Source organism: Kogia breviceps, chromosome 9 (genome assembly GCF_026419965.1).
Source record: "Kogia breviceps isolate mKogBre1 chromosome 9, mKogBre1 haplotype 1, whole genome shotgun sequence".
NCBI lineage: Eukaryota > Metazoa > Chordata > Mammalia > Artiodactyla > Physeteridae > Kogia > Kogia breviceps.
The window spans coordinates 6,806,994-6,824,402 of record NC_081318.1 but is presented as its reverse complement, the minus strand read 5'-3'; the positions used below and the strand labels follow the sequence as shown (position 1 = coordinate 6,824,402).

General features: G+C 58.9%; 2 protein-coding genes across 23 annotated transcripts; one reads left to right on the top strand and one right to left on the bottom strand.

Moving 5' to 3' along the window:
* Window positions 1–546: 546 nt before the first annotated feature.
* On the top strand, window positions 547–13,095 carry LRRC61 (leucine rich repeat containing 61). 21 transcript variants are annotated; one of them, XM_067041920.1, is made up of 9 exons: window positions 547–754; window positions 1,599–1,676; window positions 5,384–5,457; window positions 5,561–5,715; window positions 9,101–9,306; window positions 9,765–10,046; window positions 10,239–10,325; window positions 10,635–10,790; window positions 11,607–13,095. In XM_067041920.1, exon 9 carries the CDS (start codon window positions 11,768–11,770, stop codon window positions 12,542–12,544), a length of 777 nt encoding a protein of 258 aa, XP_066898021.1. In that variant the 5' UTR covers window positions 547–754; window positions 1,599–1,676; window positions 5,384–5,457; window positions 5,561–5,715; window positions 9,101–9,306; window positions 9,765–10,046; window positions 10,239–10,325; window positions 10,635–10,790; window positions 11,607–11,767; the 3' UTR covers window positions 12,545–13,095. The 21 variants fall into 21 exon arrangements, with proteins under 21 accessions (XP_066898021.1, XP_066898014.1, XP_066898022.1 ...); XM_067041913.1 differs by having other exon boundaries at window positions 9,393–10,046; XM_067041921.1 differs by lacking the exon at window positions 9,765–10,046 and adding an exon at window positions 6,842–6,980 and having other exon boundaries at window positions 10,635–10,969.
* A 254-nt stretch (window positions 13,096–13,349) lies between these two features.
* On the bottom strand, window positions 13,350–16,642 carry RARRES2 (retinoic acid receptor responder 2). 2 transcript variants are annotated; one of them, XM_059074068.2, is made up of 6 exons: window positions 16,513–16,642; window positions 15,363–15,560; window positions 15,032–15,136; window positions 13,972–14,067; window positions 13,641–13,767; window positions 13,350–13,452 (listed from the first exon to the last, which is right to left on the bottom strand). In XM_059074068.2, exons 2-5 carry the CDS (start codon window positions 15,534–15,536, stop codon window positions 13,651–13,653), a joined length of 492 nt encoding a protein of 163 aa, XP_058930051.1. In that variant the 5' UTR covers window positions 15,537–15,560; window positions 16,513–16,642; the 3' UTR covers window positions 13,350–13,452; window positions 13,641–13,650. The 2 variants fall into 2 exon arrangements, with proteins under 2 accessions (XP_058930051.1, XP_066898028.1); XM_067041927.1 differs by lacking the exon at window positions 13,972–14,067 and having other exon boundaries at window positions 16,513–16,621.
* Window positions 16,643–17,409: the final 767 nt, after the last annotated feature.

The following is a 17,409-nucleotide window of genomic DNA, read 5'->3' as shown; positions in this document are numbered from 1 at the left end:
CTCAAGCTGGAGGACTGCACCAGCCTGGAGTTGATGGGCCCAGGGTGGGGGCGCTGGAAGACGGAAAGAACTGAGATCAGCCCTGGGAAGGTGAGCAGGGAGGACTGCCCGAGGCCCGGTGGTGCCCAAGCCTAGGCCCTTGGATTTGTCTGACTCTGGCGGTGGAAGGAAGCTCAAGGTAGCCTATGTAACAAGAGTTGGGTACTTTTGGTGCCCAGGTGGGACCAGGTGAGGAGAGGCATTCTCCGCTCAGCCCAGGAAACGCGGCCTTTTTGGCCCCGGGAAAATTCAGTTTGAGGAGCTGGCAGAGCACCTCAGTGGAGGAGGAAGACTAGGCCAACGTCGGCCCAGAGAGCCTGCAAGTGCTTCCTCCCAGGCCACACAGCTAAACTAGCACTATTAAACACAAACAAAAAAATAAAGTCCCACCCCCACCGCCACTCCCCACAAAAACACAAACAACAAAAAACACAGCGCTGTTAAACGAGTACGAACGAGTCCCGGTCAGGTGAGAAAAGCGCGCGGCTTCCGGCGAAGGAGGCGGTGTAACACGACTGTCTCCGTCCGCTGCGCCTGCGCACTGGGAACTGCGCCTGCGCACTGCGCCTGCGCACTCGGTGCTGGCTGCCTGCTGGAGGAACGTAGCAACCGCTGGAGAGGAGTGGGCACGGAGGGCCCGCCTACTGTCGCTCCCGGAGGTCGCCCCGGAACCTGGACCGCCCACCAAGCTCTGGAGGGCCCTTGGCGCCTCATGGTAGGTCCCGCTGCGGCGCGGGGGTGGGAGCGAGCGGGGCGGCGGATGGCGTGTTCCTACTACCCGCCGCGGGGGCGCGTTCGGCCGCCGTGGGAGCTGCGCCGGCTTCACACCTTCGCCAGCCCCACTAGCCAGCCAGACCTTTGGCCGTAGGTAAGCCGGGGAGAGGGCGTTGTGGTCACAGACGTAGACTTGGGGGCGAGGCGGCTTTCCCTGCCCTGCCCTGCCCATCGGGCGGCCCAGGTGTTCCCCTCCCAGCTTTCCTCCCCTTCCCAGTGCCCCGCACCTGAAACACCCGGTGAGGCCAGAACTGGACAGCGGCTCGTATCTGCCGCCAGCCGCGGCGGGTACTCAAAGTGTAGCAACAATCGACGAGAGGGGGTAGGGAACTGAACGCACCGAGGTATGGGATCAGAAGGGCACAAGCAACTGATGGTTGCAAGGCAAGTTTAATAACAAAGCATAGTCATCTATATCCCCCTAAAGTAGGGAATTTGCTTAGTCATTCCTTATCGGCATCAGCTGGTTGATTGGCTTCTCGGCTTAGTCACGCCTTATCGGCATCAGCTGGTTGATTGGCTTCTCGGCTTCTCCCTCAAAAGCACCAATTTCCCCTCCAGGGTTGCTTTTCCTAGCTTTAGGGAACAACCAGGGACTCCCAGTAACTGAGCAGGTCCCTGGAGCGATTTGGCCAAAGGCCATCTCCTTTTTTACGTTCATACCATAAAGTCCAGGATGCATACCAAGGAGAGTACAATCGGGCCCTGAGGCTTATGAGGGTCTTAATGGCGCCTTCCTCAGAGGGCAATGCTCGCCACATTTCCCCCTCTTTTATTTTTTAAAGCTTGATAATGCAATTTCAACCCATACACCTCCTGACGAAGAGCAGCGAGACGGCCAACAATAAAGCGTAATAAACAAGGTAATGCAATTAACATCAACAATACACATGACCCCACGGTAATCAATCCTGTGAGTCCATTTTGAAACCAATGCATTGGGTTTAACCATTGAAGCTGATCCAAGAGTCCTTGAATTAATTGTTGGGGCCCGTCTTCTTGTAGATGAGCTTCTTGAATTGCTTGTATTTCCGCATTAAGTTTTTGTATGTCCAAACTAATGTGTCCATCAGTCCATACACTTAAAAAGTGCATTTTTACTTTGTTCCAATCTCAGTCAGTTTCTTTATAAGCGTGTTGAGTCACACAAATCCAAGTATATTTAGCACGGCAAATCAAACGCATTTTCAATTTTAAAGCCATAATTTGGTCTCCTAAACCTATGAGAGCATTTTTTAACTCATCAACCTCAGTTTTTAGTTGAGTATCAATATGACTTTGTAATGCTAATGCAATACTGGTATTTTTAGACAATTGATTAACATAATATGCTTGTTGTACAGTTTTACTTAATGCTAAACCGGCGGTAGCGGCTGTGGCTGTTAAAGCGGCTAAGGCTAATATGCTACATGTTAATATTCCAATGAATCATTTAGGTCTTTTTAAAACTTCAGATAATTCTAGCCAAGCTTGCATGCTAGTACTATGATACTATGGTTCAGAAATATTTACAGGCAGCATTACATAGGAAGGTTGTTTTAACATCATAACAGAAAAAGTTCCTTTTATAGGCAGAATGCAAGTCCTAAAAATACAATTCTGACAAGTTATATTATATCCTAAGGAACCAGAAGTAAACTCAATCTGTAAATCTCCTATTAGCAAGGCATATGAGGGTGTAACACAAGTAATAACCGGTTGATAAGAATAAGACAATGCAAACTTCCCAAAATCCCAATGCTTATAAAAACCAAACTATTATTAGTAACAGAAACTGAAGAAATTAAAATGGTACCATTATTATAATTTAAGGTGCACCAGATTTGAGAATTCAAAATCAGATTGGGGAAAATCAGAAGGAAAAAAGGAGGGAAACTTCAAACTTGTAACAGCTTTAACTAGCTTTAAACTATGGCCGGCCAGTAAAGTCCCTTGTCCTCCTACATATACTTCAACACAAAAATAGTATCTTTGACTTTGCAGCTTCTATGAGAGCTCCACTTTCAGCTTTATGATTAGACCCATCTTTGTTGCTGTAATTACCAGTCTCATTCTTTGCATTTTTGTTACTGTTGCCCTGTGAAATCATTTTTTCTAGAAGAGCAAGAAGATGTAAAGCTCTCTCAGCTTGGTAGGTTAATATATACAGGTCTAAGAACAAAATCACACTGCTTGGGCAAATTTTTCTTCAAAAGGTTCTATGAACTGATAAAGTTTTTCACCAACGGATATGGCTTCTGTATACTGTCGGACATGATACAGGATGACTGCTTGATTGTAATACAACATACTGTTTTCAAGATCATCTAGTCCATCCATTTCTTCAACAGCCGAGTGCACCTGATTCTTCAATTGGTTAAGTGTCTGTCTTAAACTATCTGTTGTTGTCTGGTTACTTTTGAAAAACTCAGCTACTGCCGTATTCAAAATTATTTTATAATCGTCTTTGTTTATATCTTGTAGGCAGGCAAGATGTTGCAGACAGACATCATAATTTCCAGCTGTAAAAGCCTGGAAAGCACTGGTGGACAACTCCTTCTCTTGATCAGTGATCTCTGGTCGCTTCTTGGATACTTCTTGTCCCATATTTTTTTACTTCTGACTATTGCCCCGAGTTACTATCAACTTTACTATGTGGCCACACTTTCACTCTTCACTCCGGGGATTCACCTACCGAGATTCAGATGTCCCTCTCGTCCGGTCCAGGGACTCCCAGTAACTGAGCAGGTCCCTGGAGCGATTTGGCCAAAGGCCATCTCCTTTTTTACGTTCATACCATAAAGTCCAGGATGCATACCAAGGAGAGTACAATCGGGCCCTGAGGCTTATGAGGGTCTTAATGGCGCCTTCCTCAGAGGGCAATGCTCGCCACACGTATCCATCACTCACTCTGTGCCAAGAAGTGCCCTTAAACAGTGCCATATGTGTACATTAGCTCCGTTAATCTTTCACAAGCCAGAGAGGTGGATACTGTTATCCCTGTTACGTAGTCTCGGAAACCGAGGCACGTAGCAGCCGAACACAGCTGGTGGGTAGCAGCCAGAATTTAAACCCCCATGGACCGGCTCTGGACTTCATGCTCTCAATCCATTGTGGAGAGCAAACTCGCAGAAAAGAGCAAAGGGTTCTGCTGGTGTGTAGTTTAAAACATCTCATTTTATGTCACTTTTGCGTGTTTTGAAATCTAATGAAGCTTGGTTATTTAAAATCTCTCCCTTAGGGTTTAAAATAAAAATAGCCAAATTTGCATGTGAGACAAAACTCCAAAATGTGTAGTGGTTTGCTCTACTTTTTACCTTCCACGCATTCCTCTGGTCCCATGCTTTTCTTCATCTTGCATCTCCTCATAGGTGAGCGGGTGGTGGGGGGATGAGAAGCCGAGCACTTGTAGGCTCACCAAGTGCTTTGAAGTCTCCTGGGGTCTGGTGGATAGACAGGCACCACCTCCTCCTCCCCCAGTGCAGGGGGTGAGTGAAGAGGGGGCTGGTGGGACTGGGCAGAGTGAAAACTCGGAGAAAGGTCTGGCATAGGTATCGAATGCCCAGGGTGGACTGAGCTCTGCGTGAGGCCCTAGGGTGAGGCAGGCCCAGGAGAAATAGAAAAGTGACCACTGTGCTTCTGGGCATGCGTGTGGGAAAAGGCCTGGTGAGTGTAGTAAGGAGGAAATCTCTAACCCACGGAGCCAGCACACGTGTAAGTGCTGAGGCACTTCCTGTCTCAGGCTCAGCCAGCAGGTTGCTAACCCCTCGGGAATCTATAGGCTCTTGGGCGTAACTGCCTTGGGCCCTCCCCCTGCCCACACTCAAGGACCTGCCTGCCACCACAGTCGTCCTTCTTTGCTGTGTCAGGAAAAAAAAAAAAAAAGCTGCTTTCTCATCTGCAAGGATAAACCCACCCACCTGTGCCTTGAGTCCCTCTCCCTCAGGAACTCCTGCCATCAGTCCTCCCTTTTTTCCCACTGTACCTTTTCTCTCTGTTGAGACAGAGCCAAGCCTTTTCCCTCCCACCCCACGCGTGACTCTTCGACATTGCAAGTGCCTGCGTCCCCTGCTTCTCGTTGCGTAGTCCCGGGGCTCCACCTGCTTCATCCGCTGAAGGGACCCTGTCTGTCCTTTCTGGAAAGTCTTCCCTTGGCTTCCCTAACATCACTTAGGTTTTTCCGTGTCTCTGTCCTCTGCCTGTCAGGCATCTTGGGAGTCTGCTCATCCTCTACCCTCCCCACAGTGTCAGTGTTGCCTGGGCAACCACCCTCCACTCTCTTCTCCCACCGGTGTTTTCCCTCAGTTTCTACGGAGACTTACACGGATCTGTATCTTTAGCTCAGACTTCTATCCCCTGACCCTGTATCTGTCACATCTACTCCTGAAGGTTTTTCCAGAAGAACCTCAAAATCACTATATCTGTAACTGAAGTGTATTTAGCAGGGACTGGGGTGTCCCTCTGTATCCCCTCCTCCTCGACACCACAACCCAAGTATCATCTGCCCCCTGCATGGCTCTCCAGACTGCCCCTTCCCCTCCAGTCCCGCCTCCGTTACCTGCTCCTCCCCTCCTCCCCGTCTGCTTCCCAGGGCTGCACCTGCCGCCTGCCTCTTGTGGTCCCACCAGATGCGGCCCTGGAGTCTCCACCTTGTCGCTGTATCAGGTGCGTGTATCAGTTGTTACGAGAAGTGTCACAAACAACTTCTTACTAATAACGAAAGTCCTGGAGTCTGTGGGTGATTTTCTTTTTAAATGTTACGTTTTAGATTCGTGTAGACTCCAGGCTGGCTCTCCACAGCATCCAGCCCGCTGTCATCCTGGTGTGCTTCAGTGAAGAGAAAGGGGTGCCAGTCATTGCCCAAGATCCTGGAGCTGCCCCGGGGACTGTCAGGCAGTGAGGCTCCTCAAGCAGTAGCCTGAGGTAAGCGACCCTGCCAAGACAGAATCGAAACTCCCGTGCCATAGACTCGGTTTGCCTCTCAGTCGGCCCGTGGCCTGGCTCCACGGCGCTTACACCCTGCTTGCCTTGCCCTGGTGCCGGTAGCCGTTTCCAAGGTGTCTTCTTGTCCTGAGCCCCACGTGCCAGCCGGGCAGTGACTGTCCTGTGTTTGCATGTTTAGGGCACGGTGCTGGCTCGTGGTAGATATTTGACGAATTATTGTGAAATGGTCAAGTGGCTCAAGGGTATCTGCAGAATACAGGTGGACTGGTGGGACCGGGCTGGTCGGGGGACAGAACCGGGTTGGTCCCCTGGGTTCAATTAGCGCGTCTTCAGGCGAAGGCTTTGGGGTGTAGCCCAGGCTGCAGCCTACCTCACAGGAATTTTCTTTTTCTCTGCCCTCACCAGTGAGAGCAGGTGGGACACAGGCCTGGTTTCAGCACCCTGTTCTGTGTTCTTGGGAGCAGCGAAGCCCATGGACTGCTCTGGGCCTCCGCGCTGCCTCTGAGCATCACGCTGCTGCTCTGGGTTTCTGTTTCTTCAGTGAAAATAAGAGCGAAGCTTAGTCCCCTCTGGCTCTGACACCCAGAGCCCTTCCCCTGGGCCACGACAGTGTCTTGTACTTCATTTACACCTTGATTCAGCCCCTCCGCCACGTCACCTCCCGTGAGCTTCAGACCCCTGGTTTGGTGGTGGCTGAGTGGGTCGTTGACTGATGGGCTTGGGTGGTTGCCTCTCGGTTCTTCCAAGGCCCCTGTGGCTGGAAGGGGCTCCTCGGTGTTGCGTCGTCCACCCTGGCTCACGGCCGAGTCTCGCTTGAGCCGCCCAGCGGGCTTGTCCCCAGTAAAGGCCGTCCTGCCATCCCTGGTGATCCTTCAGAATGTTCTGGTTTAAATCTCCTCATTTAACCTGCATCTCGCTCTGCTCTGAAGAGACGCACACTCCTCACTCTCAGCTGTTTGGGGCGGGATCTGCGCCATCTTACTCTGAATCTTCTCTTTCCCAAGGAGACACAGCCTCACTCACTGGGCTTTTCCTTTCCTCTCATTTTCTTTTCTTCTTTCCGCATGTTTCTTCTCTGACTTCTTCATGTATCTTTTCTTTTGAGGGCCCTGAATTTGACCTCATCTGCAGGAAAATGAACGGGGGTGGAAAGGAGTCGAGGATTGTGCTGAGGTTTGCGGTCTGAGCATCTGGGTAAACGGGAGTCCTGTTTACTGAGCTCGAGTTGACTGTGGGCCAAGCAGGTGAGGGGAAGCCTGCGAGGGAGTCGTGAGCCGAGAGGGGCTGGCAGAGCTCAGCCAGTAAAGGTGGCCCTGGTCAGGGAGAGGGTGTGGAAGGAGAGACGAGGAAGCCGGGGAAACACCATTAAGGGGCGGGCAGAGGAAGAGGGACTAGAACAGAGACTGAAAAAGAGTCGCAGGTGACAGGAAAGCCAAGGAGGTGTGCTGTCCCATAGCTGCGGGCAGCAGCGTTCCAGGTGGAGGATGTGGGCAGGTGCTGCTAGTGCGGAGAAGCCCGCTGAGGCGGGGCGCCGTCAGGAAGCAGCAGGGGCTGGAACCAGAGAGGAGTGGGCTTCGAGGGGAGGGGGCACCGGGGGCTGCGTCGCCGGCATCAGGAGCTGCCCCGTACCACGTGCTGTGACAGGCTTGGGGAGCCTCGGGCCGCGTTGCTCCCCAGTACCGAGCGATGTTGCCTGTTAATGAGGCCCTGCGGGTGCCAGGCACGGCCCGGGTGCCCAGGACGCAGAGACCGGCCTCCATACCCCCGTGGCCTGTGCTGACAGCGCCGGCGTCCGCAGCTCTTCCCGGGAAGCCTGCCTGACGTCTCGGTGAGGTCCTTCCCACCGGGGTCCCACAGCCCTGCAGCGCTCCTACACACCCTGCACCTCGGCTCTCGTCTCCCCCGCCGTGTGTGTGGGAGCATTTTATTCTCATCTGCCCCCCGCCAGCCTGGGGGCCACGTGCACACAGGGGCCTGGCCTACCTTATACTGTATCCATCGCACAGGAAGACTGCCGAGTGCCTGCTAGGCTCTGGACAAACATTGAAGGGAAAAAGAGACGTGAGTTAACGTGGCAAAGAAGATAGACACAGAAGCCTCTCCTGTGCAGAGGGCTGGGGGCCGGGAGAGGGACTCTGAGAGGGAAGGGAGGGGTAGAGGCACCAAGGCCTAACTTGCAGGAAGAATTCACCGTAATCCTTTCACTCAGCCTCTGTGAAAACTTTGACATATTTCCTTTTTTACCTTGAGACCATACCCTCTGTGCTAGCTGTAGTTTCACTTCAGCAGTGTAACATGGCATTTTCTTGAATAAGGCGTTACACAGATTGTGTTCCGTGGTTGGAGCACCATGATAGGAAGTGAAGTCTCACCTCCCCACTGCTCAGGTCGAGGCTTCTTCCCCGGCTGCTGGAGGGCATGTCTGCACAGGCTCCCTGTGAGGAGAGGCCAGCGCCCCTGGGGGAGAGGCTGGGACCAGGGCTGCGCTCCCTTAACATCTGGACTCTGCATCCAGTGCATTTGGGTGGTGAGATCAGGGCCCCGCCCTGGACTCCTCCCTGCCTCCCTGCCTCCCTTCCTTAAATTGCACGTGCGTCTCAGACTTCAACGAGAAGCATCTGAGAGCATCTTAAAAGTGAGGTGTCCTGTCCCTCCCTCGCAGATTTGGGTGCAGTCGGTCAGGTGGGGACAGGGATGTCACGTGCCCCAACTGAAGCTGTCCTGGGGGCCGTGTACTGCGGCCTCCCCTCAGCGGCTCTCCTTGTTCTCGGGGAGGGGAGGCCTGGACCGGCGAGGCACCGGGGTGGGGAGTGAGGAAATCGAGGGCAGTGAAAGGGAGGAGATGAGAAGCTGACGGCCCCGAGCTCGGGGGCTCGGGCTCTGGAGCGGTGGTTCTCAGCCGGGGGCACTTTTGTCCCCCGGGGCCATTGGGCAACGCCTGGAGACGTTTTGGTTGTCACAGCTTGTGGGGGGATGGCTAGTGTCCCCTCGTGGGTGGAAGACGGATGCGCAGAGCAGCCTCCGCAGCAGAGACTTACCCCGGCCCCCGATGGCGGCAGTGCCGGGTCCACGAGCCCCGCGCCAGGTCGCGGCCGGGAGGGAATGGGGCGGAGGAAGGGGCCCCGGCTCAGCGAGGCGGCCAGGTGACTGTCCACCTGAGGCTGCTCCGAGCTGAACCATTTACTCCCCAGACTTAGCTCTGCCCCGGCGACTCACAGCGTCGTCCTCTGGCCCGCTCCCCGCGCAGGTAAACTGAGACTCAGAGCGGCCGCCTCGGAGCAAGGCGAGATGGGCCTCTCCCCGGAGCTCCGGAGCCGCCTGTTTCAGTCGTAGCGTTGCCCCTGTGACCGAGGCCTTTTCACAGACGCACGTTGGGCCGGCGGCCTCTGGTCCCTCATTTCCGGAAGAGGACCAGGACGATCCTGGTTTTTTAGAGGAACGTTGATGCTGTTGGATGCGGACGAGCCGTTCTCGCATCGCGCGGAGCCTGCTCTCCGCCGCCGGCCTCTGCGTTGGCTGGGTTTGCACAGGCGTGTGGGCCCCTGCCTGGTTGAAGTGTGCAGATTTGAGGTAAGATGGGGCCCAGGAGCGGAGCAGAGGTCATGGACACGCTGGAGAATCATGTTTTGAGTGCAGTGCTGTTCATCTAACTGCAGACAAGGGCGTGGGACCCAGGCCGAGGGCACAGAGCCAGGTGCTGGAGGGGCACGTGTTTCCTGCCAGACGGGACCTCGGGGGCACAGGAGGCCTGATGTCCAGTCCCACTGTGACGTTCCCGCTCCCCTTTCCTCTTGCGCAGGGCGTGGGCACGCGCACACCGTTCTCTGCCCGCCCCCTTGTTCTTTCCTCCCTTTTGTGCACCACCTCCATCCCCTTCGCCGCCGCCGACAGGGTTCCTCGGGGCATCGCTTCCCCCGCCTGTCTCCCGGCAGCAGCGGGGCGTTTGAACACAGGGGCTGGTGGCTCTCCCTGGAGGCCTGGCGTGTGTCCTCCCCGCCCCCGGTTGCTCATCAGTACCCTCCGTTCAGCCTCAGGCATGTGGGTGTTCGCCCGACTTCAGCCCCCGACTGTACACCAGGGCTTCCTGGCCGCTTTCACCCCCAGAGCAGTGGCTGGGAGGGTGTGCGTACCCCTGGAGAGAGGCCCGCAGACGCTTAGAGGTGGTGTCCTCCGAGGCTGGCCCGTCGCGCATCTCTCTCACAGACGGTGCCTGGACCCCGTCATCCTGGACTCACCACTGCCTCCTGAGGCCGGTGCCACAGGACACCCCAAGCGCGAGGCAGGAGCCTGGCCTCCAGTCACGTGGCCAGGTTCCGGGCACAAGTTCTCCTCCCTCCTCCCTCCTCTCTTTGCTCCTTGCCCTCGGGCGGGGCGGGGCGGGGCGGGGTCCTCCGTCTCTGGCTAGTGCTTTTATGGCCCGTCTCCTCTTCGGTGAGGGTGCCCTGTGGGCCAGAGCACAAACCCAGCAGATGCTTCCGCAGAGTGACCAGGTTTCTTAGCAGGTGCCTCCATGCCTTTTGGACGGAAACGTTGGTAGAAGTGGAGAAGGAGCTGGGCTGCTGCAGACTGGAGGGGGGCTGGGGAAAGAGGTAGGGCCCCCTTCTCAGAGATGGGGTGGGGCTCACATGTGTTAGCAGCCTCTCCAGCTCCCTGGGGCATGTGGGAGGAGCTCTGGTTGTGATTTCCTTGGAGGGGGCCTGAGGAGTGGCCGTTGCTATGGAAACGCAGCCTCGGGGCCTGGCGGAGTCTCTGGAGCCCCAGGTTTTGTAAACAGCAGGAGTGAATGGCTCCGTGTTTCTCTGCAGGCCTCCCCCTGCCTGGCCTGGGCCGGGTCAGAGTCTTTGGGGTTGGGGAGCTGCCACTTGGAGTAGCGTCTGCTTGTTTTCCTCTCTTCTTAGACCGTGACCCTCCTGCACTTGACCGGCATCGCCGGTGTCCCTCCGCCGGCCTCCTGCCTCATGCTCTGGTCTTGCACTGACACCTGGGTTTCTGCCACCCCACGGCCACTGGCGACTAGAAAGTACCCTCCCTCCGCTTTTCTGGATCCAACATAGGTGCCGCCCTGCCCCTCCCTCCAAGACGGCTTCCTTGACTGCCTGGCCTCCCCTCCCCAACCCCCCTTTGCCCGTGTTTGCGGCTGGAACCGTGCTATCTGGCTGGCAGCGATGGGCGCTGTTCTGCTGGTGCCATAGTGAAGAGCTGGTCTTGACAGGCCGGGGTCGGGGGAGCAAAGGTGAGGGCCCTGGAGTGCTGCCCCTTCCTCCCTGTGCCTCCGCTGTCCCTTCCCTCCCTCGACCTCAGTTTCCTCATCAAGGACTGAAGGCTGAGCCCTCAGGCCCCACAGCTGCCACCAGAGGTCACAAGTTGGCCCAGGGAACGCGGAAACCTCTGAATTCATTGCTGATTTTTAAAAAAATGGTCAAGAAGGCCCAGGTGCCCTCATTTGTGTTTGCCAATGCATGGTGGCTCTCCCAGGAAGGAAACAAAAGGGATTGGCGATGATGGTGACCTGTTACCACTTCAAAAATAAATGTAAATGGTTAAAAGGAAACACCTCAGAATAAATACAGGTAATCGTGAGCAGTTACCGAGAAAGGAAAGTAATGAGATTGTGTCTCCAGAGCAGATTTGGGAGACGGAAGAATTGGTAGCGTCGGGCCTGAATCCCACGCAGCATGGCCATAACCGCCAGGGCCGAGTAGGGACCCGCTTAGGCAAGGGCCGGTGCCTCGGAGGGGCTCTTCACCCTCCGGCGCCCTGGACTCGCGTGCTCAGGTCCCACCGGGCCATCTAGGTTTCCGGCCCTGGCGGCGGAGGCCGGGCCGTCACTGAGGTGCTCAGAGGCCCGCTTACTCTTTGTTTCTCCTCAGGGACCTGCTGGCCCTTGAGCGGGGGTGTCAGAGACAGGCACCCAGCGCAGGCCGAGCGGACGGGGCGTCCTTTGGGGCGAGCAGCCCGCTGACTGCCAGTGGCACCTGCGTCACCGTGACGGAGCTGCCGGGGCCCCGGCCACCTGGACCCACTTTGTCTCATGGAGCCTCGGGGTGAGAAGTCGGGAGAGGCCGACGGGGTGTGCGTCACCCCTCAGCTGCTCAAGGCGCGCTCAGGAGAGTTCGCCCTGGAGTCCATCCTGCTGCTGAAGCTGCAGGGCCTGGGGCTGGTGGACCTGGGCTGCCTGGGGGAGTGCCTGGGCCTCGAGTGGCTGGATCTTTCGGGCAACGCGCTCACCCAGCTGGGCCCGCTGGCCTCCCTGCGCCAGCTGGCCGTGCTCAACGTGGCCAACAACCGGCTGACGGGGCTGGAGCCCCTGGCCGCCTGCGAGAACCTGCAGAGTCTCAACGCCGCGGGCAACCTGCTGGCCGGCCCCGGGCAGCTGCAGTGTCTGGCGGCGCTGCGGGGCCTCGAGCGCCTGCGGCTCCGCGACCCCTTGGCCCGGCTCAGCAACCCGCTGTGCGCCAGCCCCTCCTACTGGGCCTCGGTCCGAGAGCTGCTGCCCGGCCTGAAGGTCATCGACGGCGAGCGCGTGAGCGGGCGCGGCAGTGACTTCTACCAGCTGTGCCGGGACCTGGACAGCTCCTTGCGCCCCAGCTCCGGCTCCGGCCCGCGAGCCGTGGAGGCCCAGCCGTGGGTGGAGCCCGGCTACTGGGAGTCCTGGCCGACGCGCAGCGGCGCCGTCCTGGAGGAGGCCTGCCGCCAGTTCCAGGACATGCTGCGGGAGTGCCACGACCTGGACCGCCAGGCCAGGGACAGCCTGGCCCAGGCCGAGCAGGCGCTCAGCCCCGCCCGCGCCACCTCCTTTGTCTTTTGAATGCGCCCCGTGGCCACGGCCCGTGGGGTTGGCACGCTGCGGCCTCCCTGCTTGTCTTCGTGGTTTCATCATGCTGGCCACTGGCCCTGCACTCGGGCCTCTAATGGGCCCCCTTCCCTAAGAGCAGGCCCCCTCCCTCTCACACCTCCCTCAAGGAAAATTCCCCACCCATCCGTCAGGGACACACCTCCCTTGGGCCCTCCTCAGGCAGCTGGCACCGTGTGGGGCTGTCCTGCAGCTGCGCTGTGCTCCTGGGAGGAGGCCCGGCCTTCTCGTGTCCATCGCTGCTGCCACTCGTGGCTGCCTGAGGCTGAGGCTTAGTGGGATAAAGTTGCTCGGTCCTAAGGCTAAAGGTGAGAGGCAGCGAACCTCCTGCCCAGCCCGTCCTGGGAGAGGACGCAGGAGAGCGCGGAGCGTGGAAGCCGCATCTTCCAGGTTGGCCTGTCCAAGTGACCCTCTGCTGTGCCCCCCCAGTCCCAGGTCTCCCGGAAGCCTCCGCTGCCACGCCCACCCGTGCCAATCCCCATTAAATACTCGTGTTTTAATTTGCATCGCCGCGTGTCATTGCGCGTGGGCGTGCTTCGTTTTCCCCAGTGTGGGCCCCTGAAAACGAGCCTGGGTCCCTGCTGCCTCGGGTCTACTCCTGGGGAAGGAGGAGGAGCACACGGCTTTCTGGGTGTCCTGCTGGGGGGCGTCCTGCTCCCCCTCGGGCCTTTGCTTCCTCCCTGCGAGGCTGGAGCGCTGGGGCCTTTTCCTCCCGCTGTTCTGCAGGAGGGAGGGAGGGCACGCAACGGGAGGAGAGAACGCAGCTCTGGAGCACTTTTATTAGGGGCAATGGGACAGTCCTCCCTGAGCGCAGAGAAGGGAGGGCGGGCTTTCACGCTGCTCCCAGGAAGCCGGGTGAAATGCTAGAGGGAAGGGAAGAGAAACTAAGACTGGGCGTGACGGAGGCTGTTGGGGCCCCGTCGCAGCTGTGTTCCAGGCCCCCAGCCCCTGGCCTGCCTCCCGCGGCCCAGCCGCAGCTCCAGCGCCCTCTCCATCCCTGCCCCACCTGGCCGTCCGGCTCGTCTCGTCCTACCTCCGGGCCACCACCTACCAGTCAGGCCTCAGCTGGGGGACAAGGATTTGAAGAAGGCGAACTGCCCGGGGAAGTAGTAGCTGTGAGGGTCCTCGCCGGCTCGCTCCACCCTGGTGCACTGGGCCTCCTGGCGCTCCTCCAGCTCCTGCCGGTGGCCGCGCTAATCAGGCCGTGCCGGAAGGGGCGCTGCTGGTGGCCCCTCCACGTCCCCATCCCCCAGGGGACGTCTGGGCCAGGCCCAGATGCCCCTCCTTGCCCCTCCATCCAGGCTTCCGCCTCCACGTCTCCCACAGGCCCAGTTTCTACCAGCCCCTCCCCAGCCTCTGCTTCCTCCTCCGCCCACTCTTACCCGTTGAACCTGTGTCTCTATGGGGCAGTGGACCATCCGGCCCAGGACTTTATCTTCAGAGTCCAACTTGATGCAGGCCAGGCATTTCCGCTTTCTCTGGGGAGGGGGGCATAGAGCCCAGAGAGGAAAGGGGTGAGGGGAGGCCTGTGGCCCCAAGGGTGGGAACTGGGGGGGCAGCTACAATGGCGGTTCCCCTGGCAGGCCGGGTGGTTCCAGGCTCAGCCCCCGGTCAGACCGGGAAATTTGGGAAGTCGAACCATCCTGCAGTTTTCAAACCGTGAACCCTGAGTGCGTGTGCGTGCGTGCGTGCGCGCGTGTGCGTACGCGTGCGTGCAGGTGGGACTCCTCGTCCAGGTGGGTTCTCCCCACCTGACTTCCACCTGAGCCGCTCTGCTGCCATCTGTTATATTTATTTGTATCTTCTTGTGAGATTTGAATTGCACACAACGGTCCTGGTATAAAAGTCTAGAAAACCGCTAGTATAATCCAGTCCCTCCCTTGACAGATGGAGGAAGCTGAGGCCTTCAAAGAACCTGGGAAGTAACAGGGCTGGTGGTTGGCGGAGCCGAGACTGGACGCCAGATGGTTGCTCTCCCGGCCCCAGGATCGCCCCCATGGCAGTGACTTTGCCCCCAAGGTGGCTGGTGACAGTCAAGCCCTGTTATGAATCAGCCCGGGCTGGGCCATCTCCCCTTGAAAACACACAGGAAATGGGGAATTCACCAGGCCTAGGGTGGGGGCCACCCGAAGGCCATACCGTGGCCGCCTTCCACCGGTGACTCGAAGCCCGAGAGAGGAACCTGGATGGCATGGAAGGTGGACGAACTCCGAAGAGCACGTGTCCTCGGCGTAGCCCAGCCGTCCCTCCTCCTGCCTGTCCAGGCCCCCAGCCCACTTGCAACCATCACAACCACCAGCCGAGACAGGCAAGTCAGGTACCAGGGAGGCTGCTCCGCCCTGGGGTCTCCAACCCGAGGCTTCTCGCGGGATCTCCTGCTGAGCCCCAGTCGCACACGCCCGCACTGAGCGCACGCCCCGTCACACACGTGCCTTCACTCACCCCGCTGGGCTTGACCTTGCACTCGGCCTTCTTCCAGTCCTTCTTCCGGCAGTTCGTCTGCTGGAGCTTAAACTCCAGCCTCACAAAGGTCCCGGCCGGGAAGGGCTACCCACAGACAGAGGAAGGCCAGCAGCCAGCTGAGCAGGCAGCGCCCTTCCTGGACGTGACCTGTCCCACCCCCCCACCCCCATGAGACAGCACGTCCCAGGAGACGGCTGGGCTGGCCGGCCCTTGTCTGGAGAGCTGGGTGCCGCCGGGGCCCAAGCGCCTTTGTACCTCCTCCCTGGGAACGTGCGGGCCATCCCCCTCCCCTCCCTGGGGTGCCGCGCACCGTGTCCATGGCGCTGTCCACACTGGTCTCCCGGAAGGCCCACTGCACGGGCGGATGCTTGTGGAACTCCTCCAGGGCCACCTGCAGGCCCCGGTGCTGGGCCGCGGTGAGCTCAGCCCTGCCCAAGCCCGTCACGCCCGGCCACAGGGCCAGTGGGAGCAACAGCTGCCACATGGCTTCACCTTCGTCGCCCTGACCCTGCGGAGGGTTATGTGTGGATCCTCGGCTCGTGTGCCAGCCCGCGGAGCCACCAACTCCCGGGCCCTGGGGCTTGGGGACCACATCTGGTGGAGCTCGGGGCAGAGGTGGAGGGCCAGGGAGTGGCGCTTTGCAGAGATTCCCGTGGTCCTCCCCCTCCTCCTCCCCTGCCCCCACCGTTCCCAGGTCCAGCTCAGGGCGCGTCGCCCTGTCCAGGTAGGTGCTGAGCTGGCTCTAGTCCTCAGGCCAGCAGCTTGAGGAGCAGCACTGTGGCCCCCTCCAGCCCGCCCCTGCTTTCCTGGCCCATCTTCTCCCCGGTTCTCTCTGACCCCGTCCCCTGCGTGAAGTGCCCAGACGGCTGGCTCTGTGGGGTCCCGGGCCCTGACCCTCCCCGCAGCATCCGGTGCCCCCCCAGCTGGAGGTGGGGAGGGGCAGGCCCAGAACGGAGGCCAGCTGGAGGCTGAGTATTTTGGGGAGGACGTGACATGAGGGAGGGGCCCAGAGCGGGTGGGGAGTCAAAGTGGGGGGATGCTTAGCCCTCCCTGTGCTGAAACGGCCCGGTGCCCTCGGCCCTGCTAGCCCCCACCCCAGAGATGGGGGCCTCTCCCCGGCCCCACCACGGCTTGCTTTCCAGAGCAGACCCTCCCTCCCTGGCTGTTGTTTCTGGAGCCTTCACCACCACGCCTCTCCCAGCCCTCTGATCCCGCCCCCCCTCAATCCATGACTGGGGTCTCCTGAGGGCTGGACCCTCCCCGGGAACTCTGCCCGTACCGTCTTCTTGGGACCAGAAAGCCGCACATGTGGAAACTGAGACCCCCGCAGTGAAAAGCTACCAGGGTCTTGCCGTGAAGAGAGGGCTCACAGAAGAGTTGCCAAATCCTGCCCTTTGGAGCTGCGCCCTTTGCCCGCCCCGTCCTCCCGTCCAGCTGTCCTGCCCTTCTCCCCTCCTCACCTCCTTTCTGGCGCCTTGGGGTCTCTCCTAGGCTTCCCCTCCCGAGGCCAAGGCCGAGGCCGACTCCTGGCCAGGCTGGCAGCCTCTTCCCGGCACCCCCTCCTGCGTCTCTCGGGTCGGCCCCCATCTCCTCCCACTCCCACCTCCTGGGCCCCCTCCAGCTCCCAGCAGCCAAGGCTCCTCCCCCCCCCCCGCCCCCGCCGGGACGGGCCTCTGGCCGCCCGCCCGCCCTCCCTCCCCGGACTGCCCTCCCGGCAGAGGAGCCCCAGCTGTTGGCCTTCTGGGCGCGGCTCGGCTGGCCAGGCCTCTTCGCAGCCGGATGTGGGACTGCCCTGCCCCCCAGGTAGGGCGACCAGTCCCTAGCGTCCCCGAGCCACTGATTTCAGGGAATTTTTGCCAGAAGCACAGACATCCTCAAAAGCACATGAGACCTTGAGGGGTCATTTGATCCCTCCCCCCGCTTCCCCCGCCCTCGAGCCGCTCTGACAGGGACGGGGTCTCCTTTAGAGATGACTGGTGTCCGACCACCACCAACACCAGCTAACACGTCCAGTCGTGAAGGATCACGCCCCCCCCCCCCCCCCCACAGTGGCAACAGACTGCAGCGTCTCCTGTGGGTGAAGGGTGAGGTGCGATTCCTAAGGCTGATGGAGAGTCAGGGAAGACAGGCGTTCTACTCCCGCTGGTCCTGAGCAAATAAGAACAAGCTCTGGGACTTGCTGTGTCCGTCACCAGGGCGGATCTCCCCCAGAGAGGACCTCGTTGAACTGCCCAGATCCCTGGAGCTTCTGCGCCCTTCTCTGTCGGGGGGCTCAGAGACCCTACCGTTAGGGGTCGTTTTGAGGATTAAACGAGCAAAGTGGAAAGTGGAAAGTGACAGATGACCCAGTGTTTGAC